The 27,176-nt window shown below is 36.1% G+C and overlaps 1 protein-coding gene across 7 annotated transcripts in view; it reads right to left on the bottom strand.

The window, feature by feature from the left end:
- EHMT1 (euchromatic histone lysine methyltransferase 1) overlaps positions 1-27,176 on the bottom strand; it is a 304,570-nt gene that overhangs the window by 124,126 nt on the left and 153,268 nt on the right. For 3 of the 7 annotated variants that reach the window (XM_036749451.1, XM_036749450.1, XM_036749447.1), the window contains 5 exons: positions 17,346-17,503; positions 16,757-16,945; positions 14,907-14,987; positions 13,417-13,537; positions 10,342-10,473 (listed from right to left, as the gene is read on the bottom strand). In XM_036749451.1, coding sequence (XP_036605346.1) covers positions 10,342-10,473; positions 13,417-13,537; positions 14,907-14,987; positions 16,757-16,945; positions 17,346-17,503 — 681 coding nt within the window. The remainder of the gene's footprint in view (positions 1-10,341; positions 10,474-13,416; positions 13,538-14,906; positions 14,988-16,756; positions 16,946-17,345; positions 17,504-27,176) is intronic. The other 4 variants (XM_036749452.1, XM_036749448.1, XM_036749453.1 and 1 more) reach the window with 3 other exon arrangements.

Genomic DNA, 27,176 nt, shown 5'->3' with positions numbered 1-27,176 from the left:
GGTGCCAATTCCAAGGACAAGATAATTCGAGGGAATAAATGAAGCTGAGGAATAAGGCAAAGATATTAATGAAGGCTCCAGAGTGCCAATCCAGTTCTACTGCTATAGACTCAAACACGTAGCAATGGGAAAAGGTTATACTGTAGCAATCACCCTGCAGATGCACCTCTCAATAGATAGATAGACAGACCGATATAGATAAAAATACATATGCATACATATATATACACATGTGTATGTATGCAGACTATCTGTACATAGACTCTCCAAGAAGTACCATGATCAGAGGAATAATCAAGTTCTGTATCTTCTCTATTTGGTATATGATACGTGCACACATGAACCAAGGTAAATGAATATTTCAGACATTTGGGTTCATCTCCACTGATCTATTAATATTCTCATATATTTCTATTAATTAATGTAAAACATGTCTCTCACTCTTCCCCTCAACTCAAAAAGCACTAAGGATAGAGAGTCTCTACTATGGCCTAGATGAATGATGTCAAGCACATCTTCGTCAGCAGAGGGGGCCACGCTGCACTGCATGTGGATCCACTGCATGTGTTTATGGACAGCAGAAGACACTAAGCTCCATCTCAATACCACCAACTGCTCAAAGTGCCTATGATTTATTCAAATTCCTTATATTGCTCTTGTCTTGAAAAAATCATCAGACAATTTTATTGCTTTTCATGGCTTTGATCAGAAAGGAGATAAAAATCTATCCTATATGACAGATGACTCTAGAACCATCCTCTATCCACTGGTTATTCAGTCCTAACTCCTACCACATTAGTGAAATTGTCTCAAAGATTATCAGCAACCTTTTGTCATATAAAATAGGCTTTTTTTTTCCATCTTCATGCTCTTAGACTTCTCTGAAGTACCTGATTCTGGTGACCATACACCTTTTAGATATTCTCTCTTCCACTGTTTTTAGACATAACCCTGCTTCTCCTACCTCTATATCCAACCTCCCTTTATTTTTTTTAGTTTCCTTCACTGGTATTTCATCCTGCTCCCAACTCTGTATATTAAGTGCTACCCAAAAGTTTGTCCTATAATATGTTTTTTGTTCTTCTAAGTTATCAATGACTCTTCTCCCTCACCTCCCCCAGTTACCAAGTACTATTGATTCTACATCTCCAATTTCTGGCACTCATCCCTGACTCTCTATTACCAAATATACTCTAATACACTACCATTTTATACTGCCAGAGTCCTATCATATGTTTTTCAACCCTAATCTCTATTCCCTCTAGTTCATCCTTCATAATGCTCCTTAAATAACATTTTTTCGTATAGATCTGGTCATAGAACTCTCAAAACAAAATAATGACAATATTTCACATTTGGAAGAGACCTTGTGACTATGTAACATAACCCATCCTCATAAAAGAAACTCCACTATAACATATTTTATAAATGGTCATCCAACCTTTGCTTGAAGATCTCCAATCACAGCGAACTAACTACTTCCTGTGGCAGCCCATTCTACTTTTAGAAAGCTCTAAATAATAGGAAGTTTTCTGTGATTTCAAGCCTAAAGTTACCTCTCTACAACTTCCACCCTTTGCCGTTAGTTCTGTCTTCTGGAACCAAACAGAACAAATTTAATATTTTTTCATCATGACAATCCTTCATGTACTTTAAGACAAGTTATCACTTTCCTCCAGAGTCTTCTTTTTTCAAAGTTAAACATCCCCATTTTCTTCAACCAACGAACTTGCAGCATGAATTCAAGGTTCCTCACTACTATGATTATTTTTCTCTAGAAACTCAGTATGTGTAATGTTAATGGAATAGGAAGATCTTCCCCATCTATGAATAGGCCTACGTGACCACATGTGTTCAATCATGGATGTCTTACTGCTTTAAAGCTCTGCCCCAACTGTGATACATCCTGAGTCACACAGAGCCCATAGAGGAACTTGCCTAAGGGAAAGCTTAGTTAGGAAGAGGCTTGCTTGCAGGGAGGCTTTCACACTTTTTGGTACTAAGCTAATTAGACACTGAGTCAGAAGGGTTGTGATGCCTTCTGGCTCTGAGAAGAAAGAGAGAGAGAGAGAGAGAGAGAGAGAGAGAGAGAGAGAGAGAGATGAAGGGAGAGGGAGAGGGGGAGAGTGAGTGTGTGTGTGTGTTCTAAGGTGAGATTTTGCTTTGGAGGCTTGCTCATGAGAAGGATCTTTTGAGACAGGACTCTGAGTAGCCATTTGTTAAGAACCCCTGGACTACTCAAGATGTTGATGCTCCCCTATCCGGTACTCTATGTAGATAGTTGTAAACTTTTTTCAGACAGTTGGAGCCCTGTCTGTTCATCTCTGTGCTTATTTCTCTGCTTGCATTTTCGACTTATCTGTAATTAAAGTAAGATTGTTGACCCCTTTAAGTTGCCTTTCCTTTAGAAAAGCAGATCAAAGAACCAGTGCTAGCAGGCCATCCTGGGTGCACCAGGGTGCTTGCTGTTACACTATATACATTCCAGGTATGGTTGGACCATGGGAGACTATCACCTCCTTATTCCTGGAAGCAATGTTTAACATACATTAAGCATTCCATGGTAACAATGTCTTTTTAAGCTGCCGTATAACTCGGCCCATCTTAAGTTTACAATCCATTAAAATTCCAAGCTCTTGTCAGAAAAGCTATCTATCCAACCATTTCTCCCTCATCGAGTACTTATGGAACTGACTTCTTAAATTCAAGTGTAAAACTTTAATTTATCCTCTTCAAATTTCATTTTGTTAGATTCAATAAAATGCTCTAACTTGTAAAGATCAAAAACTACTTAATAAGCCCTTACTATGTATGTGCACTGTGTTAAGTGCTAGGGATACAAATACAAAAACATAATAGTTACTATTCTTAAGAAGTGATATTCTAAGGGGTGAGACAACATGTAAATAAACAGTAATGCATAGAGGCCACTAGGTGGTGCAGTGAGTAGAGCACTGGCCCTGGAATCAGGAGGACCTGAGTTCAAATCCAGCCTCAGACACTTGACACGCTTACTAGCTGTGTGACCTTGGGCAAGTCACTTAACCCCACTTGCCCTGCCTTCCCCGTGCAAAAAAAAAAATAGTAATGCATAAGACATATACAAAATAGAGATAAGGAAACCTTGGATTCTGATTGTTACCTAGTTTGCTGGCTCTGTCTCCCAGGTTAAAGTCATCTGCAAATCTGATAAGGTTGTCAACTGTGCCTTTATTCAGGTTATTGATTAAAAAATTTTAAACAGCACAGGACCAAGCAAAAGATCCCTGGTACATTCCACTGGAGACTTTTCAAGTTGACATGGAACCATTAATGGCTGCTCTTTTAATTTGGCCCATAAACTTCTTCTGAATTAATCTAATTCTACTATCATCTAGCCCACAACAAAAGATAATCAAAAATGTCAGTGACTACTGAGTAAAATTCAAAATTGCTTGATATTCAAGAATCTCTACAATCAAGCACCTTCTTATTTCTGTAGTCTCCTCACACACTCTGCTTGAACCTGAACTATCCCCCCCAAAAAGCCCTGTATTCTCCTGCTTCTGTTCTGTTCATTTGTGTTGTACTCAATGCATATAATTTCCTTCCTCTTCTTCACTGGTTGAATTCCTAAGTCTAACTCAAACTTCACTTCCTCCTGGAAGCTTTTCCTAAAACTACTCCTCACTCCCAATGCATATTTTCAGAGCTCACACTATACTTCTATCTTATCCTCCTACTAAACTATAAGCTACTTAACTATAATGACCACATCTTAACTAATTAATGTCTATTCTCCAAGCGCTTTTACCAGAGTGATGCACACAGAGTAGACATGTGACAAATGTTTGCTGAATGAATGAATGAATGTTAATGTTAATATTCACCTTGGAGCCACTGTTCACAGGATCAAAATATTCTAGATCTAGGGCTGGAAAGAACCTCACAAGTTATCTAATCCAACCCTCTTCATTTTAGAGATAAAAATAAATAAAACAAAAATAATTATCATTACTATTGTTAACAGCTAGTATTTATATAGGGTTTTTCTTAAAGGGTCACAAAGTGCTTTACAAATATCCCATCTTATCCTCACAACAATCCTGGGAGGTAGAAACCATTATTATTCCCATCTTACTGATAAGGAAACTGAGGCAGACATCGGTTAAGCGACTTGTCCAGGGTCTCTGAGGCAGGATTTGAACATAGGTCCTCCTGGCTCCAAGTCCATTGGTCTATGCACTGAAGGTCCTAACTGAGGCCAAAGAAGGTAAATAACTTGCCCAAAGTCAGAGGAAGGCTGGGAACCCTGGGAGAATGATGCTCCCTCTGACCTCTTCCACTCTGCCAAGATGCTTACATCCTTTTATAAATAAGCAAACAAAGTTACACTGCCAGTTATTGGCAAACAATTAGGACACTCTTGATCTTCTGATGGTAAAATACCAAGTGGGGAAAATGCTGAGATAAGAGGTCTTGTTTATCTACATTACTTGATTATCTGTATATGTGACTCTTCATGAATTTTTCGATTCAAAGCTATGCCTGCAAGTTCACTAAGATATCGACAGCTCAGGAAGGTTTTCCCCCCTCATTAACATCTTCACATCGGAATCCACTCCTGAAGAACAACCACACACCTGACCAATTATGTAAAGAAATGTTCAACAAATAATTATCCCAATCAGCCAGTCATCTTGTCCTGCTTTTTCAATATAGTTTCTCCACTCAAACTTATCCAAACCTGTAACATCAATGATAAACTCTACGTTGGTTACTCCCAAATCCACAACTTCAGCTCCTCAGCTCTATCTGCCCCTGAAACCAGTACTTACACGTTCTCCTGGATCCTTAAACTCAACATCCTTTATTCCGACCCTTTTGATCTCCATTTGGTGATTGTAACATTCTCATAAGCCTTAAAACCTAAGTGTCAGTTTTGATTATTCCTCTGTTCTTATAACATAAATTCAATCAGTCTCCAGAATTATTCATCCCTAGTAAAGAAACATTAACTATGTAATTACTGTTCTAAGGAGATTTTGGCACTCCTGTAAGAATTAGTCCCTTTTCTTCTTCTTTTGCTTTTCTAATGATAAAGGATTCATTCTGAGGAAGGTTTTTAAAATTATTTTTAATTTACAAAAATCCATAACTAGTATTATCTTCTCTGCCTCCTATCTCCTCCTCTACCTTTCCAAAAAACTACCATTCTTGTAACAAACATGCATATTCAAGCAAAACAAACTGTCACATCAAACATGTCCTAGATAGATTTGTAGATCTATATTTATATCTATATAGATATATATTAATTTACACAGAGTACAACACCTCTTCATGTCAGTAAGTGAGTAGTATGCTTCTTCATGACTCTTGTGGAACTATAGTGGGAGGGGTATTGTGTTAATCAGAGTTGTTAAGTCCTTTAAAGTTGTTTTTCTTTACATTATAAACTCCCAGTTCTGCTCACTTCACTCTGTATCAATTCATACGTCTTCCCAACTTTCTCTAATTCTGTCCCCTCCATCATTACTTACAATAGTATTTCATTGCATTCATGTATCATATATTATCCAGTCATTCCTCAACTGATATGTACTCTCTTAGTCTCCAGTTCTTCGCCGCCACAAAAAGAGCTGCCATATTTTATACATATAGATATATATAGATAGATAGATATAGATATAGATATACATCCTTTTCCTCTTTCTTTGATCCCTTTGGAGTATAGCACTAGTTATAATAGAATTGTTAGGTCAAAGAATATGCATAATATAGTAACTTTTCAGTCATACTTCTATATTGCTTTCAAGAATGATTATGCCAGTTCAGAGCTACACCAATAGTACATTGGTGTGCCTTTTTCCCCTGAAACCCTAAAATTCAAAAATTTATATATTCTTCTTTTTTTGGGTCAACTTTGCCAATCTGATGGATGTGAGATAGAACCTCAGGGCTGAATTAATCGGCATTTTTCTAATTATTAAGTAACTTGGAACATTTTTTCATATGACTATTAATAGTTTGGATTTCTTCCTTCAAAAACTAACTCTATGTATGCTTTGATAAGCATATGGGTCTTATTTTTATAAGTTAGAACTACATACACATATGCATACATACACAACATGTGTATGGAAGTGTGTGGGAGTGTCTTTTATATGAGATAGGGCACAAGATCTTAACTTGGAGTTCATGAACTTAGGTCTTTTTTTTTTAAATATTTGGCAGTTGTACTTCAAACTGATTTCCTTTGTAATTCTAAGCATTTTACTTTAAGTATCTAAATATGTTTTCCTGAAAAGGGGTTCAGACTGCCAAAGATGTTCAAGTCACAAAAAAGATGAAGAAACTCTAAAGCCTTTGCTTTCACCCCATTTCAATATCAAACTATCTTAGAATGCTAGAACTGGAAGGGACACCTACACATACTGCAATTTCTCATCATATAGATGGATAAACTGAAGACTAGAGAGAGCAGCTGATTAGTTTAAAATTACACTGTGAATCACAGGCAGAATAGGACTAGAACAACTCCTATGGTTGGCCAACTAAATTCTATTAGCCAAAAAATAATCTGAGAGTTAAAAACCTGTTTTCTTTTGATTAAATCTACATTTTATTGGACAAAATGTTATTCTCAAATCTAAAGGAAACTAATGTAATGTAGTAGTGATTCTTTTCATGTATGAGTTGTGCTAGATAGTTATTGAGGTGCCTGCCAACTCTCAATTCAATGATTTTGTGGACTGCACAGGGTAAAATGGTAATGCTTGCTCTGTTGGTAATAGTTCTGTTTACTGCAACCAGATTTGTGGGAAGCAGATAGAGTGGAGAAAGTTCAGGAGACAAATAAAATTTTGCTCCTTATAGATATGATTTAGGAACTCAAAAGCATTTAAAAGGCAAGTTATTTGTCCTTTACAACTATGACCCATTAAATATCTGTTGATATATATGGAGACACAAAAATTTTGGTTGTGAAATCACCAAAGAGATATTAATGACTACAAGACCTATCATTTTCTGCCACACTGCACAAAGAGTCTTTAAGAACAAAAATCGCAATATAACACCTACAAGATCCATATCAAGTAATCATTTATTAAGTGTGAATGATAAATTATTATTAGAGAGGATGTGGCATAGTAGATAATTAGCCTTGGAGTCAAGAAGACATGAGGTCAAGTCCCATTTCTGACATTTAGTGAAAAGTGGCAGCCTGGGAAATTCACCTTATCTCTGAGACCCAGAACTCTGTTAAGATCCTATGTTACTAAGTAAATAGATGCCAGTCTCCATTAGTAGTTCTTTCATCAACAGATCTCTATACCAAAGAAATAACAGATCCAGTTCTATTCCCAAAAGGTAGTATAGACTTCCTCTATGAGAATCTTGATGCAGACACAGGTGGAATAACCTCTCTAAAATGATCACAGCAAATCACAGATAAGTCTGAAAAGATCAGAAGTCTGGTCAACTCTAGAATCTTACTCTACAAGCATAGTCAAAGATTCACAATACTAGCCTTCCAGTGATGTGTAAGTTCAAATAAGATGAACTAGAGATCTTAAAAAGAGGAGGCAAATTTGATCTCATCATAATCACTGAGACTTGGTAAGATGAGATCTATGGCTGGAATATGGCCCTAAAAATTCATTATTCATAAGAAACAGGATAGAATAAATGAGTAGAATGAACTGAACAGACATACCAACATGAAGAAATCTAGGAGCCATAAGGTAAAAGCATGACAGATAGAATCTGAAAGATCTATCAAGGCAGAAGTAGAAGTAATACTACAAGACTCCCTAGACAAAAAGAAGAAATAGAAGAGAAATTTAGTGAACAAATTTTGAGCCTGGAACAAAGGGAATGATGAAGGATTTGAATATTTGGGACATCTGCTAGAACTGTTCCTGGCAAAAGAAGAGCATATATGTTCCTAACAACATACTGATGATTTTATCCTTTGCAAAGCAGAGGAACCAATGAGGGGGAAAATCTAGTTAGGATCTTATTTTTACCAACAAAGAAAACTGATTGCAGGGACAAAGTGTACTACTCTATCAGAGTTTGTGATAAGAGGATTTCAAGAAAGCCAGAAACAGTTTATCAAGCATCCTAGATTTTTGGAGAAAAGATTTCAAAGCATTCACAGAAACCCATGATTTAAAATTCCAGAATTAAGTCAAAGAAGGAAAAGAAGTTCCCCAGAATGAAATTTTAAAGACACAAAGTGAAACAATGCCAACAAACACGGAAAGGGGGTATTACTTAAAGAGTTCAATAGATGTATGAGAATTTACCAACCAGCATAAATTCTAAAAGAACAATTACAAATGGTGAAAGCAAGGGCTGGCAAGAAAAGACAAAGTTAAAACTATGTATAATCCTTGTGTCAGGAATGCTAAGAATAAGCTGAGGAAAGCCAAGGACAAGAAGATCTTTAAAAAAATCTATATTGGAAAAAAAGGGAATGAAGAAAGGAGTAAGATCCCTGTTCAAGGTAGATGGGACAATGAAAGGACAACAGAGAAAGGGCACAGTTCTCAAATCTAATTTTGCTATAGTTTCTCTTGCAAGGAGAAAGACCTGTAAGATGTAAAGGATAAAATAAGAATGTTTAATAGCTTAAGCTAAGTATGAAGATAATAGTAATAATGAAAATAATAATATCATCATCATATGTATAGGGTACTTTAAGGTTTACAAATAAAATAGCTACCTACGATGAGTTCAAGTCACCTGGCATATATGAACTACATCCTCAGATACTGAATAAACAGGCAAATGTGACTGCTGAGCCACTGAGAGGGATCTCTAGCAGATTGTGGAGAATAAGAGAAGCTCCATAGAACTGGAGAAAGGCAAATGTTGTCCAATTTTAAAAATAACAACAACAGCAGTGTGTTTGACGCAGACTCCTAGCAATATTCCAGGACACATTAATAAAGGAACTGTCAGTGAACATATAGAAAAGGAAGTTGTGATCACATGGAGCCAGCACTGCTTCATTAAAAGCACAACATTGCCAGACTAACTGCTTTTAATTTCCTTTTATAACAGGACTACCTAATGGTTAGAAAACTGGGCTCAAAAATGTCAAGGGCATTACCACACTTCTAGTTAACTACATTCACAATTTCAATGTCAATCTACATATTCAGTAAGATGCCAAATCCCCTCTCCTTCCACATCTCTCCCATCTGTCCACTTCTCTCTACTTACACAGCCACCTGAGCTAGGACTCAGGACTTCTGCCAAAGTGTTTTTCCTAAAGTTCTCATCTTACCTCACCAATCCCCAAACTGAATAAATTCAGGCAATTTCTATTGATTCTAAAGGATCAACTAGCAAGTATATAATATAAAGATAAGCAAATATATACACACTGGAGTACAAAATCAAAAAAGTCTGGAAAACACTAGATGACCACTGAGGTCTCTTTCCTAAGCTGAAATTATGATATTGTGACAGGATCCTGACTTAAAGAGAAGTTAGCATCATCACCAATACATACAGTGAAATATATTGAAGGCCCCCAGTTTATGCCACTTTAACATACGTTCTACTGTTACAAAGAGTACAAAAGAAGCCTAAAAAAGAGACTGCACCAACCATCAAAAGAAATCTTATACTGCAGAGTGTGTCTGAATAAATAAGTGCATATTATCTACAGTATATGTACTTCTCTACTAAGACACCAATAAGGTCATCTATCTACCTATCTATTCATATATGATCCTCTATTACGGAATACACCAAAGGTTTAATAGGGTTTTTATTTACGAGTGTGCTACTACTATACTGAAGAGAACAATTACAACTACAGAGTATGTCTAAAGAACAAAGGCTTGCACTATCAACGCGCACTCTTCTAACACAGAGCATACCTAAGGACTAAGCACTGTTTAACTTGGCAGTATCAAAATATATTTGATCCAATTAGCGCTACAAACAATGGGATTCTAAATCATGGAGTCCCAAATGACATCTAATTATTTATCTACTGACACAGTCTCAATTTAAAAACAGCTTGTTACTTTGAGATATCAAATTAAAACGTATGCCTTTATATCAAGGAACTGTAAGACACTATGAAGACACTGTCCAATCTTCGTTGAAATGCATGTGCTTCAATGATATCCTTCTCAGTTACCTTTAATTTGGGATTATTCAGTTGGAGCTTATAGTGAACACAGAAAATAGACTGTTCATTCACCTTTAAGAGATGAATCTCATCAAATCCTCCTATTAATATCCACCAGGGGGCATCATCTTAATACAGAGAAGAAACTAGGCAAACAAAGAACCAAAATGGTACATGGCCATATTTAGAAAGCTGACACTCACCTTCTGATTGTGAAGATAAAATGCCCTTTACTCGGAGATCCAGAGAATCCAGAGAAACCTCCATATAGTCCATACTATTTTCCTGCCCAGCTTGTCCTGTGCTTCCCAAAGATGACTTGTACGTTTCAGTACCTATATTTAAAATGCATGTACATATATGCACATATTCATAAAATCAAACACTGCGTATACATGCAGGCCATATCCATTATGAGTAAAAGCAGTATAAAGGCCATGTTCACAATAGTCTATTAAAATCCACATAAATAAATAACCTAAAATACTACAAAACATCTGAGCATATTATAGTCGTTTACTCATTTCTTTTCTTAGACAAAGGTGCAAATTTCCCATTTCATTAAATTATATAAAAAGAAAATTAAGGAAAAAATATAAGCACTGACATGCAGAAACACCTTTCACTGCAACTATATCAGCTAGATGATGTAATCACATACTAGGGTAAATCGGGAGGAATCTAGACCACTTAAACTTTTGTAAGAAATTTTTTAAAGGAAAAAAACACACTTGACTTTTGGATTTTGAAGGTCAAGACTTGCAGTTAATAAAGCAGCTTCCAGCTTCATAATAATAAGGAATAAATGCAGCTGAATCAAAGCCCCAAACTTGCAGACCAATCAAAAATCCTTGCATCAGATGAAACCATAATCATTTTATGGAAAAAAGAATAGGGATGAGGAAAGGGGGCATTTTACTACTTAAACATCTGACAAAAGAGGCCGCCTGAGAAAGTGCATCACTAGGAAAGGAGGTAAGACCAGCTGTGGGTTTCTGAAAGAAGAACTCTCCTGCCCCACTCCCCAAAGATTCCAAGACATTAAAAGGTTATATTTGTTGAAAATCAGACTCTGAAACACAAAATCTTGCTACTTTAGAGCTAAGAGGACTCAACAACTGGCCACTGGTGATATTCCCTAAAGGGACCAAAAAATAAGTACATCTGTTTCCATGAGATTAGAATTGCTTACAAAAAAGGGAGGAAAGATAATGTATATCCTTCACTGTCATCTTTGTAATTAAGGAAGACAAAGTAGACTGGATTCAAGTGAATCTTTCTGGGTGGAAAAAGCCATTCAGTAGGCCTTGTGGTAAAATGTAAATTCACAAAGTTAACAAGTGAACAAAACAAATGTCCATAAATGCAGAGAACAGAATGAAGTGGATTAATTTATAAGATATTAATCAATTAACTGTTGCAATGAGGAGAAATAATTCAGAACCAGTTCTAACAAAAAAGTATGTTTGTAGGCTTTGTATTTCCATTATATTATGTATGTCATCTGAGTGGCTATCCAACCACCTAATAGGGGAGAGGTGTATACATTGTTTTACACAGGCATGCATACTCCATACCAAGAAAGAAAAGTAATAACCCTATACTAGTTCACTGTATGAATGAATCTTTTCCTACTCCCAAAGGGAAAAATAGAGGATGTGATTCAGTGTCAAAGTTTTTCATGCCCAAAAGCTCTACATAATACAGGAAAACTCCATTCCAAATGCCAACCTTTCACCCTGAATCTATAAATATGTCAAATCCATATCGGGTAAAAAAATATCAACAGCTAACAAGAAAATGAACCTTGACAGAGAACCCTAGTGAGAAGCCCTACAGCCTTGTGACCTCTGGAAGTGACGATTCTAAAAAAACAAATAACATGAAAAACTGGAGCTGCTGCTAATACCTGTATAGCACTTCTTGATACTATCATCTTAAATCAAGTTCATTCACTAACTACTCTAGCAAATTTCCTTCTAAATTAGGAGCTAGAGTCCCAAAAGATTTTATACACATGCAGTACTGAATATATAAACGTGTAGGTTCACCTAAATAATCCTATATGAAATCTGTGAATTTAAAGGTAAATGTTTCATACTAAACATGGTCTATGTAGTACAAATCATTAATAGGATCTAAAAAACAAACAAAAATTACCAAATGAATTCAGATATTTATTAAATACTTGCAGCATGAAAAGCACTATAAAATCAGATAGCACATAAATCTCTTTGCAAACCTCAAAGCACTATATAAATGATAACCAATATTGTTGTTATTATACCACCTCTTTCAATATAAGTCATAAGAAAGCTAATTTAGGATCTCAGATTTCCCCCTTCACATGGAGCGATAGGCAGATGGAAGAAAAAGATGAAACAAAAAAGAGAAACAAATATAGCCCTTTTACAGACATCCACTGGAATAGAAGGAAAAGGGAACAGAATCTTCCAATTCTTAGATATATAGTAACTCTCCATAGAACTAGATGTTAAAAGCTGAGAAGGGCAACAAAGACCCCACTGTACAGGAGGGCTAAGATAGAGGCTAAGATATTTACTGAAAAGAATTAGTCCTAGGAGCAGTATACCTGGGGAGGTGCTGGCAGAGGCCTTTCTGACATGCTTTGCTTTTCTGAACAAGAAGAGCAAGGAGTGATACGAATTATCAACAAGAGATGTGGCCTGTTGGGCCAAATGCATCAACAAGTAAGAATATCACACCTTTTGGGCTTCCTATAAAGAGACCTTTTAAAACTCAATCATATATGTTTTTATAAGACTTCTCAGCTTCTTCTCAATACAAAATGAAAGTAGATTAGCAATCCCATCCAACTGGGGGAGGCACACACAAGTGGGGATGATAATATGGGCAATTTTACTTGCTCTCTACCCTGGAACAGCTCATGAAAAGGATCTCTGGGCTCTTTGAAATACAGAAACCTCAGAAATATTCCAGTGCTAAATTTTAATTGATAAGTAGTCATTAAGAGCATGTCCTGACAAGGCTCTTCAGGTCTTTTCCATTTAACATTAATGTTGTAAGAAAAAGATTTCTTTTAGAGTCCACTCCTCAAAGTTCTGCAGAAATAACCATGAATCTGCTTGGATTTCCTTGCTGTAATTAAATAATCTTTACTCTTATAACTGCTTTTAAGAGAGGACAATTTATTTTTACCATCATTCATATTCAACATATAAGGATTAGATAAAGGGAAAATACCACAACATAAGACCATTTCAGTTTCTTAAATACAAACTTTCAATAAATTATACCTAAGACACTGCTTTGTTTCTTTTTATTCCTCCTCCTCCTTTTCCTGGTTGGCTTAATCCATGGGCTGTCTATCTTTCCTTTCCGTTTCAGAAGCTTCTTCTTAATGCTAGATTCTGAACTCTGAAAAAAGAGAATTTGCATACAAAATAAAGTGTCAGCAGCAAAATGGTCCTAGCAAGTTTATCCCTTCTCCCCACTCTACTCCAACCCCATCCCTCCACCCTCCCCCAAAAAATCAACTTGCTGAATTCTCTCTCTCCAAAGAAGGAAACCCTTTAAATCTCTTTTTCAAATGTCCTTCCGGTACAAGGACTTGAATGTATAGCATTTGTATCTTTAATAAAGGGCAACATTACCTCAAATCTAGTATTTCTAGAGCCAAGGACAGTACAAATTATGATTTAGAAATCTTAGTTGATTTTAACACCAAAAAGTTTTTAGTTAAAAGTTCATAAACCTTCATATCTTACTCTAAAGAAGGGAAATAATTAACACCTATTAATGTTCAAACAAATGTTCAATGCAAAAAAGCTTAATGAAGAGGGTCATAATTTATTTACAATGTAACAAAATTATGATGCCTCAATGCAATTCAACAAATAATTATTAAGTGCAAGCTGTATACAAGGCATCATGCTAGGTACCTGATGTCATCCCTTACTTTAGCTACGAAATCCTTACTAAAACAATGAATTTCAGCACAAGGATGACACAATGTCTTGTTACAAACATGATAATTTAGGAGAACAGTTTCAAGAACATTAAAAACAGGAACAGCAAAAATTCTCCACCACTTCCTGAGAAAATTCTAGATTCAGAGCTGTTCAACGCTTATTTCACATGAGTAAACAGGCTCAGAAAAGGAAAGTGACCTGCCCACAGTCACAGAAGATCAGCGGTAAGAACAAGGATGTGGCCCTCAAAAGTGGTACTCTTTCCATGCTGCTACAATGCACCACCTCCTTCCTTACATACAATGGAAATGTCCTATTCTGTGACTCCCATCAGCATCCCACCTGCTCATTATACTGAAAAGGAAGGTGAAACACACATGCCATGCAGCAGGAGGTATGAATGAATGGTTAAGACATAAAATAATGGAACCCTACTGGCAGGACTACATGTATCAGAGCTATAGTAAGAAGCCTCCACACAAACACTTTATCCAATACGTCACTGTTTCCACTGTCTCTCAAAAACAATATCAATAAAAGAAGACCTGGCAAGCCCTCCCAAGCTGGAAAGGATTCAAGGAAAAGCCTGGCAATGACCTAGGTACATACAGGCCATGTTGGCAGAGGCTCATTACCTGAAAGTTGATGACCATGTAGAGGATTTTTTTGGCCGCAGGAAAGAATGAAACGGTGTACTATGGTATGAAGGAACGATGATCATTTGAGACAGCGCTACCAACACTAATGAAGTAACATTTCCTTTGAATTACCTAACTATTGTGACAAAGGTGAGAATAAAATACTGTGTCTCTTACCAAATCAGATTCATCTCCATCTTCCTCTTCCTCCCCGGATTCTCCAGATTCCTGCTCCTCTTCAGACTCCCCATCTTCCATCTAAAATCACCATATAGCCAAGAGAAAAGATTCAATTCAATTCAAAATCTATTAAATATCTATCATGTACAAGGTACTATGATTGGTGATGGAGGAAAATCCAGGAGATAATGAACCAAGACTAACCTTACTAACCTTCATGGCTTCAAAAGACATCAAACGTCTCCTCCAATTCTCCTCACTACCTAAGGAATAAGCTAAGCTAAAGGGAATTTTATTCTCAAAGAATATAAGCAACTAATAAAAGACTCAATATTTTTACCTGCTAAAATGGATTCCCATGGTCCCTTTCCCTAAGAATTCGCCCTCCTTATAAAACTTAAGAGAAAAATAACAGCATTTGCCTTCAACAAGAAGTTTAAATTATATTGATAAATGGGGAGGAAACAAGAGCATGACACAACATGTACACAGATTAGTAGGTACAAAAAAATATATAAAATAAACACAAAGTAATGGGGAGGGATGAGGATAGCATTAATAACTGAGGGAATGAATAAAAGGCATCTTGTAGGAGGTAGTATATAAGGTGAACCATAAAAACAACAAGGGATTCCAATATGAGTATTCCAGGCATGAGAGACTGTATACAGGAATAGAAGTGGGAGATGGAATGTCATAAGAAATTACAGATCTGGAGCCGGATGGGACTTGAAGAGATCATGTGATCCAATCTCATTTTTTACAGATGGCAAAATTGAGGCCCAGAGTATTTAAGCGCCTTGTGCATAAGATTATACAGGTAAAAAGTAACACAGCCAGGAATTGAACTCAGGTCCTGTGACTCCCATACAGGACCATGAGTAGGTCAGTTTGGCTGGAATGTAGAATACATCGAGATAGTTATATAAAATTGGTCTAGAAATAGGGAATAGAGTCAGAACGTGAAGGACTATAAATGTCAACCTGCAGAATTTGGATTTTATCCTAGAATCTTCTTGAACAACGGAATGACAATATCAAGCCTATGTTTTAGGAATATCAATTTAGCAGCTAAGTGGGAAACAGACTAGAAAGTGGAGATTCAGGAAGAACTGGAGACCGATTAAGAGATCATTACACACCAGAATTATCACCTAATTCATTTAAAAAACTAATAGAAAACAATCTTCTGGCCACAATACAGCAAAGTTAGAATTCACTGACAAAATTCATTTTTCTGGTGAAGAAAGAATGTAAATAATATGTCATAAGTTTATTTGCAAAGCAATTTCTTTATTTTTCGGGCTACTCTTAAATTTCCCTCATGAGCTAGGAACAGAAGGCAACTATACCAACATATCCAGAAAATATGGAGTTAAGTTGTCAAATAATTGATAAATATCAGGTAGCTGGATGAACTATTTTCACCAATTCTAAAAACAAACTATGACCACATCTCAGAAATAAAGGAACAGGGGGAACCCCACGTAGTATATTTAGAGTGCCATCTCTTCTTCAGAATGTGAGCCAGGTCAAGACAAGAAATGCTTCACTTGTGTCTCCGTACCTGCAACACTTAGCACAGTGCCTACTAGCACAAGGTAAGAACTTAAGAAATGCCTGTTAATTTACTGATTTGGTGATTATGCAGAAAAAGTTTGCACTTCTGTAGTTCTAATGAAAAAAATGAAAAATAAAATACCAAAATTCCAAGTAAAGGCAAAAGATAAAGAAAACTTCAGTGACTTTAAAATGGCTACGCCTACTCAATCTGCTAAGTTCATGCTGACAAACTTTCAGCAAATATATCAAATTTGCACTCCACATTTCAATTGTTTTTAAAATACCTTTTGGGCCCGATCAATTTCAGATATGCTCTCTTTAGAGATTCTATTGTCTTCTACAGGAAATGCAGGGGTTTGCTCAGATCCATGATCTTCATCCTCTTCCAAGTCATCAGAGTCATCCTCTTCTGAGTCAATCTCCAAGCTCTCTCCATTTACATGAAGGGTACTATCACCTACATCCTTCTCACTCTGAAACATGAGCAGGGAAATGTTATCAAGGTGGGCTCACAGCAGTATCACTAAACATTTTACCCAGCCACTGCAAACCAATTTTTTTCTTGAAAAAATGAAAATTCTGAAACTTCACAGAAATGAGACTATAAAAATAAACAGAAAGATAGCACTGAATCAAAAACTAAAACATATCTGCCAAATTATTTGAATGGCTATCCATGAAGGAAGTAATGACCCACCTGGACACAGTCTTCTGTGTCCTGTCCTTTCTAACAGAACAGCATGAAACATATAGCTTAACAAGCTATCACCATCACTGAGGTTCTCACATGACGCCCTCATCACGACTGGACACATAGCACCCTTTGTTTTTCCAATAAGCACACGAGGCAAGTACCTCACACGTCACCCTCACCTTGGTGCCCACAGTGGAATGAGCTATGCTCTTAAACATCTCAATCACCGTCCTCTGCTTTAAAACTTTGGTCTTTTTCTTAGGAACCAGGCTGTAGGTTCCCATTCTCCGTTTTTTCTTCCGAGACACTGCAGCTGCTAAAACAAAAGGCAAGCAAGCTAAAAAAAAAAAGCCAAAAGGGGAAGAACAGAAAGAGAGAAGAAGGAAATACTATTCAAACATTTTTTAAAGGTAGATGACAGTTAATAGAATGATCACCAAAATCATCATGAAATACTATTAAAGCATGTTCAATATCTTTCAAGGAACCAATGTAATTACTACTTTAAGTTACATACCCTTCTTACTTGTTTGGTTTACAAATTGCACCTAGATGAACAGAAGCTATTTACCTTATACCTACCTTAAAAATGGGGGAAATGTGGCATAAGAATCATACAACATGTCAGTGGCAAGGTCCATGAAAAACTGTAGCCTTCCCAGGCTGATTTTGAACACATTATACATTGTAATCCATGAACAGCTTTTATCCATTTTCAAAATGGGTAGATAAAAACACTCCTGTTAAAAGCAAGATGATACTTTGCCTTTCCCCATCACCCTTTTATTCATTCATTCAATCTTCCCTTAGTACTTCAAGATGTAGGGAAAAGGAGAATGTGGGTGTGGGGGGAAGAAGGGAAATCAGCTAGGTTACTGGTCAATGATACACAGGATGAGGTAGGGGCCTAAAAAAGGAAAAAGCAAAAATTACTCGATATTTAAAAGCAAAAAGGAGTTATGATGGTATTTAGTGCTTACTTTGTGCCAGGCAATGGGGCTACAAATGAAGATAATTATATTACAAACTAGAATCCGTTGCAAAGTAAAAAGGAACCAAGAAATTTTACAAAAGACTTAATAAGACCCTTGAAACAAAATTAAAACACACCTTGATATTTGGTGACATCAACATCAAAGTGTGCAGAGAGAAGGAAATGATAAAAAAAAAAAGGTGGAAAATATGGATCGGGATTAGAAATCAAAGTCTGAGACTTATAGACTACTGAGAAACTGCTAGCCTGTATAGCAAGGTTTATTTCCTTTAAGAAGGTAGCAAGATACTAGGAAAAAGAAAGAACAAAAAATCACCAAGAAAAAAAACTCTTATCTTTACAGGATATGAATATATTGTAAGAAATGAATGTATTCTAGGAAAAAATTATAGATACAGAAACCATTTCTATATAAGCTATCTGGGCATAATCAGAGCATCAACTAGTTATAGTAAATATAAAAATCAATGCAATATTAGAAGAAGGATTAAACATGTGAGGAAAACATGATGAAATTACAAAAATCCAGCTTGAGATCAATGACCCTATAATCTTATATCAGTCAAGGGAAGCAAAAGTTTAATGTACAAGCTTATTGACAAACCATGAAGGAGGGCAAATCATTTAATTTTTCAGTGCCCCATATAACTCTTAATACAGAAGAGCTAAGGATATGCATTAGTCAAGGGAGTCTCCTAATGTCCCTATAGGTAAAAACAAAGCAAACAAACAACAAATATCATGGAGGAGAGCAGAAAATTGCATGAGAAAAATTGCCTTCCAAAAATGCAAAAAGCAATGGAGGAGAAAAGGAATCTGCATCAGCATGAAATACAACAAAAACAGATCATCTCATGAACACTTAGAGATGAAATTTTGAGGATAACAAATAGAAAAGGGTACAAGTTTGCCAGTGATTCTCTAGTGATCTATTCTCATCATCAAGAACAGTGAGTGGAACCACCACATAAGGACATAGATATCTAGAATCAATATATTATATGAAGTGGAAATGCTACTCTAAGAACAAATTAGAAATTTTTTAAAGCACTGAGATCGGTTTTCAAAATATCTCAAAGAGGGGAAGAATGAAAATTTTTTAAAATCACACCCAAATAAAGGGACTGAAAAGACATTAAAAACTATCAATCTATGCTTCTCCATATCTATAGACTTATGGGAAAGAACTACACATGCATCTCAGGTACTCTCAATAAAAAATGAGACAGAAACAATTAGATTTTTGCAGATGATTTTTACAACCAAGAATATTTTCATAGACAAATGACTAAAAGTATAGAGAATCCAAAATGTTAACACATTTATTATTAGTTCATATTAAAAAATTAAGGAAGTACGGCAAATTGCAGCCTTAAAAGTTCTTCAAGAAGATGTCATCTTGTTCAGGTATTAATATCTTAGAAGATTCCTGGATATTTTATGCAACCATAGAATGGTCCTCTAATTATTAATATCAAATGCACCATAAAATAGTGAGACTTATGCTCACGAAAAAAAAATGTTTACTAGTGTCATAAAGGACATTCTGAATGGATTTCAAATGGAAGAGGTCCTCGCCATGCAGGTGACATTAAGCTGATTACATCAAAGTACAGAGCCAACAAAATTAAAAGCACTAATTTTCACTCAAAAGAAATCAACCTAACAAGACACATAGGAAAACTCCAAAGAATGAAAAATATCTATTGTCTATAATTTGGCATACAGTTGGATGAACAGTCAATTGAATTAGTCTATCAGTACATGTATCCTGGACAATAAGATTCATGCATGGATAATGATCTAGACCCAGAATCAAATAGAGGATTGAATTTAGAAGACTACAGAGCCATTTTGATAATCCCAAAATGTTCACACACACACACACACACACACACACACACACACACACACCCCCCACCCCCATCCCCACCTCCACCCCAAGCTTTCATTGATGATATATGGTTGCAAACCATGTAATACTACGATTTCTGACAAATAAAACTTGCCAGTGACCCAAAGAACAACAGAAAGACACATTATGAACATAAGTAGGCTGCAGCATAGTATTAACTATGATATGCTTACAGAAAGTGTTATAAAATATCAGAGATATACAATTGAAAAAGTGAACCAATTACACAGTTAGAGCAAGGGATGTCAGAGGGATAACCTGAATGTTGTACTGGTATAAAGAAACATTTTGAGGGGAAAAAGACCTAGAGGAAAGTTTTGAGTCATTTGAGAAGATCGTCTATGAAAGATTTATCAAGGGACATGGAAAAGAATAATATGGGACAAGTGTGAATAAGTTGAGATCTTCACTCACGTATATAAGACCACATGAAGATCACTGAAGATTTAAAATATTAGAAAACTGTATAAATAATTGCTCTTTCATCTGAAAGACAGGAGGACCAAGAAGAAGCATAGTATGCATAACTTTATATTTCTATGGAGTAACATTTTGAAAAATACACAGAAACTGAGGGTGAACATTTGTTTCTTGACTTGTATTCCAAATATGCAATGCCAAATTTTCTTTATAAAGAGATACAGAGGTTATCAAATTAGTAATACATTTTATTCAAACATCTTTCATGGGCTCATCAAGATGTATGCTCATTCATTTCTTGTTATCTTAGTTAACCCAGGATAAGACACGGTCAAAAGCAGTATGTTAATAATCACATTTCTAACACCTTGGTATGATACTTGTCTAACATGGAATTGGTTCTAAGGAAGGAAATTGTTAATATTAGTGTAATATTATATGTTTAACATGATTAAGTTGGTAGGTTTAAGCTCCAGAAAATTAATTTCAAAGACATCAATCTGTGGTTCAGGCAATAATATGATAACATTTTGAATCAAAGGAACCTTAGAAATCATCAAGTTAACCCCCTCAATTTATAGATGAGGCAACTAAGAATGAGAGGTTAATTGACGAACTAAATCCTAGCTAAGGAAACTCAAAGTTCACAAGCAATATATAACAGAACTAGAATTGAACTTAGGTTTTTAGTCTCAAAATCCAATACCTTTTTAACTTTACCACTCTGCACAATAGTACCAACTAGAACTTCGTAAGTGCTAGATGCTTTCAAAGTCTTGTCTTATAGACAAGTTCCTGTTATTACAGTAATTTCTGTTGCTTAACAAAAATATTACAGACTTTACAAAAAATGAATTCCTAATTAAAACAGCTGAACATGGCTGATATCACAAAATACTACTTTTAATGTGAACAAAAAGCAATCAAAGAAAGTTAAGTTTAAAGTACAGTTTGGTACCATTTAATACATAATTTTTATAAACCGTTATGTAAGTTAAACCTAATCTTAGCCAGAGACTTGATTAGAATGGTTCTTATTTTTCCTGACTCACCAGAATACTTTCCTAGCATTCAGAATCTCCTCCAAGCTGGTCCTCAAATTTCAGACTGTTGGTATTTACCAAAATGCTCCCAACAAGCTGCTTTTCCTACTTTACCTAGACACTGAAGCTTTGATCCACTACATTCTATGGAAATGTCCCTTGCTTCCGCAGTTGAGAACTGCGGAATGACTGGGCTTGCTAAACTCTATCCATGGTATTTATTTTATGTCAGCTTATATATGTTGAACTGCTACTGGTACTTGCTTAGAATACCCCATTTTATAATAAATCATCCTAGCATCCCCTCCATGCTGCAAACCAGTAATCCTTATGACTTAAGATTTAGGACAATTGGGCTTTTTGTTCCACCCCTGCACTGCCAAGTTTGAGGATCTGCAAAGAAGTTGGAGGGAGAAGACAGTTAGGAAAGTTGTAACCAGAAAGAACAGATTAGCTAGTAAATTTAGATAATTTAGCAAACTAGTGTGTGGGCATGGAGGGAAAGGACCTATTTTGTTGAGAGAGCTGATTTTTCTCAAATAAATGTAAAATCAACCACAGAAATGGCATGACTGGAAGACAATCTAGTTTCAAAAAAACAAAGAACTTTATTGTCCTTTAGATACTCTTTTTTCATTGTCATCATCATTATCATCATCAATAAAGACTTACTGAGTGACTACTAGGTACAGTATACCTATTTCATAAATCAAAACATTCTTTCCTGTAACAAACAATCAACCAACCAACAAGTACTAAATGAGTACCGTGTACCAGATACCTCTCTTCTATAAATAATAAAATAGAATCAATCTGAATACATATCTGTAAAGTGAACAAGTCTAGGCAAGAAAACTCATAACTGGTTATTCCTGGTAGTAACTACTATTAGTAAGGTATACACTCATACAAACCAACAAACATTTTTAAAGTACTTACTATTTGTCAGGCATTGTGCTAGGGCACTGATATAAAGACACAGAAACAATCCATACCCACCATGATTATATTCTAATGAGGAAATGTGCACATAAATCAATCCAGAATGAATATGAAGAGAATAAAGACAAATAAATATGAGCAAGTTAAATAAAGGTATTGGGGGGAGAACACTAGTAATCAATAGAATGAGGAAAGGTTTCATGTGAAAGATGGCGTTTGAGCTGAGCCTTGAAGGAAGAGAGGGTACCTCTTAAGCAATAGAGGGAAAGAGGGATTGTATTCCAGGTATAAGGGGTCAGAGCAAGAGGGTGGGGCAGTGTAGCCTATACAAAAGCCCAGAGGCAGGAGATGGAGAATAGTTTAGCAGGATTATAAAGTTTAGAGGGGGAATATACAATGAGGTTGGAAAATAGGCTACAATGGAGTTGTAAAGGAATTAAAATAAACTAAACAGAGGAATTTCAATTTGAATCTAGAAGCCAAAGAGTGTCACTGGAATTTTTTGAATAAGGAGAGTGAGTGACACGATTAGATCTATGCTTAAGGAAAATCACTTTGGCAACTATATGAAGGATAGATTATAGTGGGGAGACCTTTGAAGCAGGGAGAATTATTAAGTGGCTATTGAAGTAATCTAGGCAAGAAGAAACGAGGGCCTGAACTAAAGTGGTGGCTGGGTAAGTAGAGAGAAATGGGTCATATGTGAGGTGTTACACATGTAGAAATGGCAAAAACTAGCAACTGATTGGATATGTGAAGTCAGTGAAAATGATGGACCATGAATAAAGGTGAATTATAAACTTGAAAGACAGGAAAACAACGGTACTGTGAGAGATTGGTAAAAGTTAGGGAAAGTTAGGTTTCCACAGAAGAGTTAATTAAGTTCCACAGAATAATTAATGAAGTGTCAGCTTGAACAAAGAAGGGCATGAAAATTAACTAAAGTAGATAGACCCAGCCAATGAGAGAATAGCTGATGGCTTTCTGAAAACCACAGATTCAGGATGTTAGGAAAACTGTTCTAAACTGGCCAGATAATGGTCAGGGCTGAAGAGAAAACTGGGTCAAATGGCTACCACGCATGCTTAATTGGCTATCTGAATATTACCTTACACACCCACAGGGAGGAATTTTCTGCCATTTTTGAATATGGGACCTATTGGGGTGACGGGGGGGGGGGGGGGGGGGGGGGGATGAGGGGGAGGAGGCACATAGGGAAGATTGTAACCCAGAAGGGAGCAGACCAATCTATTCTCTGAAGGGAGGTACTGAGCTGATGGTGCATCAATGTGGATCAGTCTAACAGAATAAAAAGCTAGTCTCACTCCTGTATTCCTCACTCCCTTTTCCTAAAGAATGGGGGAGTCTGCTCCTGGCCAGGAACATTTACCAATTCCTTTGGATTCCTCAATACTAATAAATTGCCCTTGATACCTGAAATTCAGCGTCAAGTGTATTTCTAACAGTACCTTCAACAAAATAAATAAATTTGGAAGAAGAGTGGTTGGCGGGAAGGAGGATAAGTTCTATTTTGGACATGCTAAGTTTGAGATGTCTCTGGGGACAACTTTCAATTTGAAATGTCCAAGAAGCAGTTGGTGAGGTAGAAATGAAGCTCAGGAAGAGAATGGGACTGGACACCCAGATCTGTGAATCATTTGTAGTTCAGTGCCTGGCACAAAGGAAGCACTATACAAATGTTAGCAATTATTATCGGTACTGTGATGATAATTAAACCATGGGAGCTGATGAGGTTCTTAAAAGGCAGCCTAGAGAAAGAAGACAGCCAGGGACAGAGCTCTGAGGAATACTCACATTTAAGGGACGTGGATGACAAGCCAGCAAAGGAGACAGGAGGAATAGATAGTCAGGAAGAAAACTAAGGGAAAGGAAAATCATGAAATCCCAGAAGAGAGCATCCAAGATCAGTGTCATGCAACAGAGAGAATAAGTAGGATCAGGACAGACAAAAGACCATATTGGAGACAAAAGTTTCAGAAGAATGATGAAGTCAGAAGCTAGAATACAAAAAGCTGAGGAATAAAAGGAGAGGAAGTGAAAGTAATGAGGGTAAACAGTTTTTTTATAGGAGGCTGGCTGCAAAAGGGGAAAAAAATATAAGGACTATTTGAAGGGATAGCAGGTTCTAGTACTGCTTAAAGGAAAGGTCTTAAAGTTCCTCATTCTAGTTTTTAAGTTAGCTATAAGATCCATTCCCTCTTATTCCGCAGCAATCTCTCTCTCTTTTTGCCAAGACATTATTTGCATATGGCATATCTATGGTATAGTACTGAACCCACTTGTGAATAACTTTTCCCAATCAAAAGGTAGCAATGTTTTCATTTACGCTTTTTAAAAAGAAGAGAAACTAGATGTTCCTAACCGTAATTTCTCACAGTTAGCTACTAGGTAGTTATTGCCTGAAGTCAAGTCAGTGGGCAGATACTTAACAGATGAAATTTTTGCCAAGCCCATGTAACACAAATTGCTTTCTCAAAAAATTCCTATTTTCTTTCAAAATGACAGACCATTATTACTATGAACAGAAATTAGACATGGCTTTTCACATAAAGTATCACTACAGGATAAGTTTATCAACACAAGTTCATCATATGCTGAGGATCTTAATTAGTATAGTGCATCATTCTTCAAATAGCAATGAGTTGACACTCTAGGACACAGTATGTATGTTCATTTAATGGTCTGATATTCACCAAGTGACAAAGTTTCTTAAGATAAACTGGATAAAATATACCTATATACTGGTATCCTTTAGATAAAAGGAGCCCTCACAAGTAACACATGGCTGAATTAAAGATCAAAATATCTCGTACCCCAAAAAATGCTAACCTATAACAATTAGCTATAACAAAAGCTGATTTTTCTATCATTTTTATTAAGCTTTGGAGATTAACAACATGATCGGACTATGTGTTTAGAATACAGATTTGGAACACAGATGCAGATTCAGTGGAGCAGATGGGCTCTGTACATGGCCGTTTAGGATCCTGACCATGTCTTTGGATATAGATTATAACCTCTGAGGGGCAGAGGTGGTATATTACATATTTCTATATCTTCCCTAACTCCTAGAACAAAGTCTTGCAAGGCAAATGTTGAATAATGTTGGTTGATTGAATTGACAAAACTTAAAGGAATTTTTAACAGATAGAAAACTGTTCCTTATCAATGCTACTAGATAAGAGTGGTCAGAAAAAGAAAATGAAAGTGAGATTCACTTGGCTCTCACCTCCACTTCTGCACCAGGAATTTACCCATAAGGGCTCTGTCTATAAACTAGAATGACATCTGCTATCTATAGTGAAAGACACTAATAACAGGATTTTTTTTTCATCCATTTGTTCACCCACTTAACCCTGAGGTAATTTAACTACTACTGTATGTGATACTGACCCACTCATTAACAGGAATACAGAAAATCAACACTGGTACTTTAGCGGTAGTGAAAGAAAGTCCTGATTCGTACATGGTCTCTAGTCAGAACAGCCCTGTGACCAAACGAGGGCATTTAAATTATAAGCAGGAAGACTGGTCTGTGATCACTGAACAGAACAAAGGTAATAAGGCTATGGGGGAATAAATACAAGACTATGGCTTCATTAGCATCATCTTTCTAATCAAAGGAGTTTACTAGATTTATAGAATATGGAGCTGAAAAGGATCTTAAAAGATTATGTAATCTCATCCTTACTTTACAGATAAAACTGAGTCCTAAAGAGGTTGTATGACTTGCCCAAGACCATACAGCTAATAAAGGGGAGAGTCAAGACATAAATTCAAAGTTTCTGCGTCCAAATTTCGTAGTCTTTCTGTTACAATGGTCACTAGATTTTCTATTTTGCAGATAAGAAAAATGCAAAGCAGAAACGAATATTGTATGCTTTGAGGTAAAAAATCACTGGCAATGTTAAATTAGGTTTAGCTACTCTTAAATGAAATACAACAAAAGTTAGAGTAGTACTAAGTTAGCTCTGTAAATGATTACTACAAGGCACTCTGTTTAAATGGATTGCAAGCTCCTTAAAGGCAGAGATCAAGCCCTATACTTCTTTGTCTCCTACATAGCCCCTAGAATAGTAGCACCTTGTACAGTGTAGTCAATGTGTAGTAGTTATAAAATAGTAAAAATTTAGACCTCCATTGATTTGGAATCTCTTAAGACTGAACTGGAATTGAAGTTCACTTTTGATAAATTTATTTCTTTACATATATCACAAAGCAACAATGTCAAGGAGCTTAAAAAGAGAAGTTTAAAATCCTTAAATATTTTTCATGCATCCTTACATCTTTCAAGAAGTACCTATATTCATATAAACATTCACAGGATAACACAAAATCAGTCACTTATTCACTGAAACAAAAAGCCATCTAATGACCTCTCTAGTCACCATCTGAATGAACTTTGCAAGCTTAATTTGAGCTTTTGTATGTACTTCAAAGACACAGGATAAGAGCCAGAGCCGGAAAGGACCTTAGCAATCCCATGCCCTCATTTTATAGGGAAGGATATTGAGACTCCGGAACGTGAAAATTTGGCCCAAATTCACAAAGCATGGCAGAAATGGGTTTCAAGCTCAAATCACCTGACTCCCTAACTCCAGAGTTCTTTCCCCACTATCTTCTAAATTGCACTTCTTTGAAAATATTCTACAAATTCAAGTTTTCACTGAAAAAT

Source organism: Trichosurus vulpecula, chromosome 3, assembly GCF_011100635.1.
Source record: "Trichosurus vulpecula isolate mTriVul1 chromosome 3, mTriVul1.pri, whole genome shotgun sequence".
Lineage (NCBI taxonomy): Eukaryota > Metazoa > Chordata > Mammalia > Diprotodontia > Phalangeridae > Trichosurus > Trichosurus vulpecula.
Note: the sequence above shows the minus strand (reverse complement) of the source record. Positions and strands in the feature narration are given on the sequence as shown.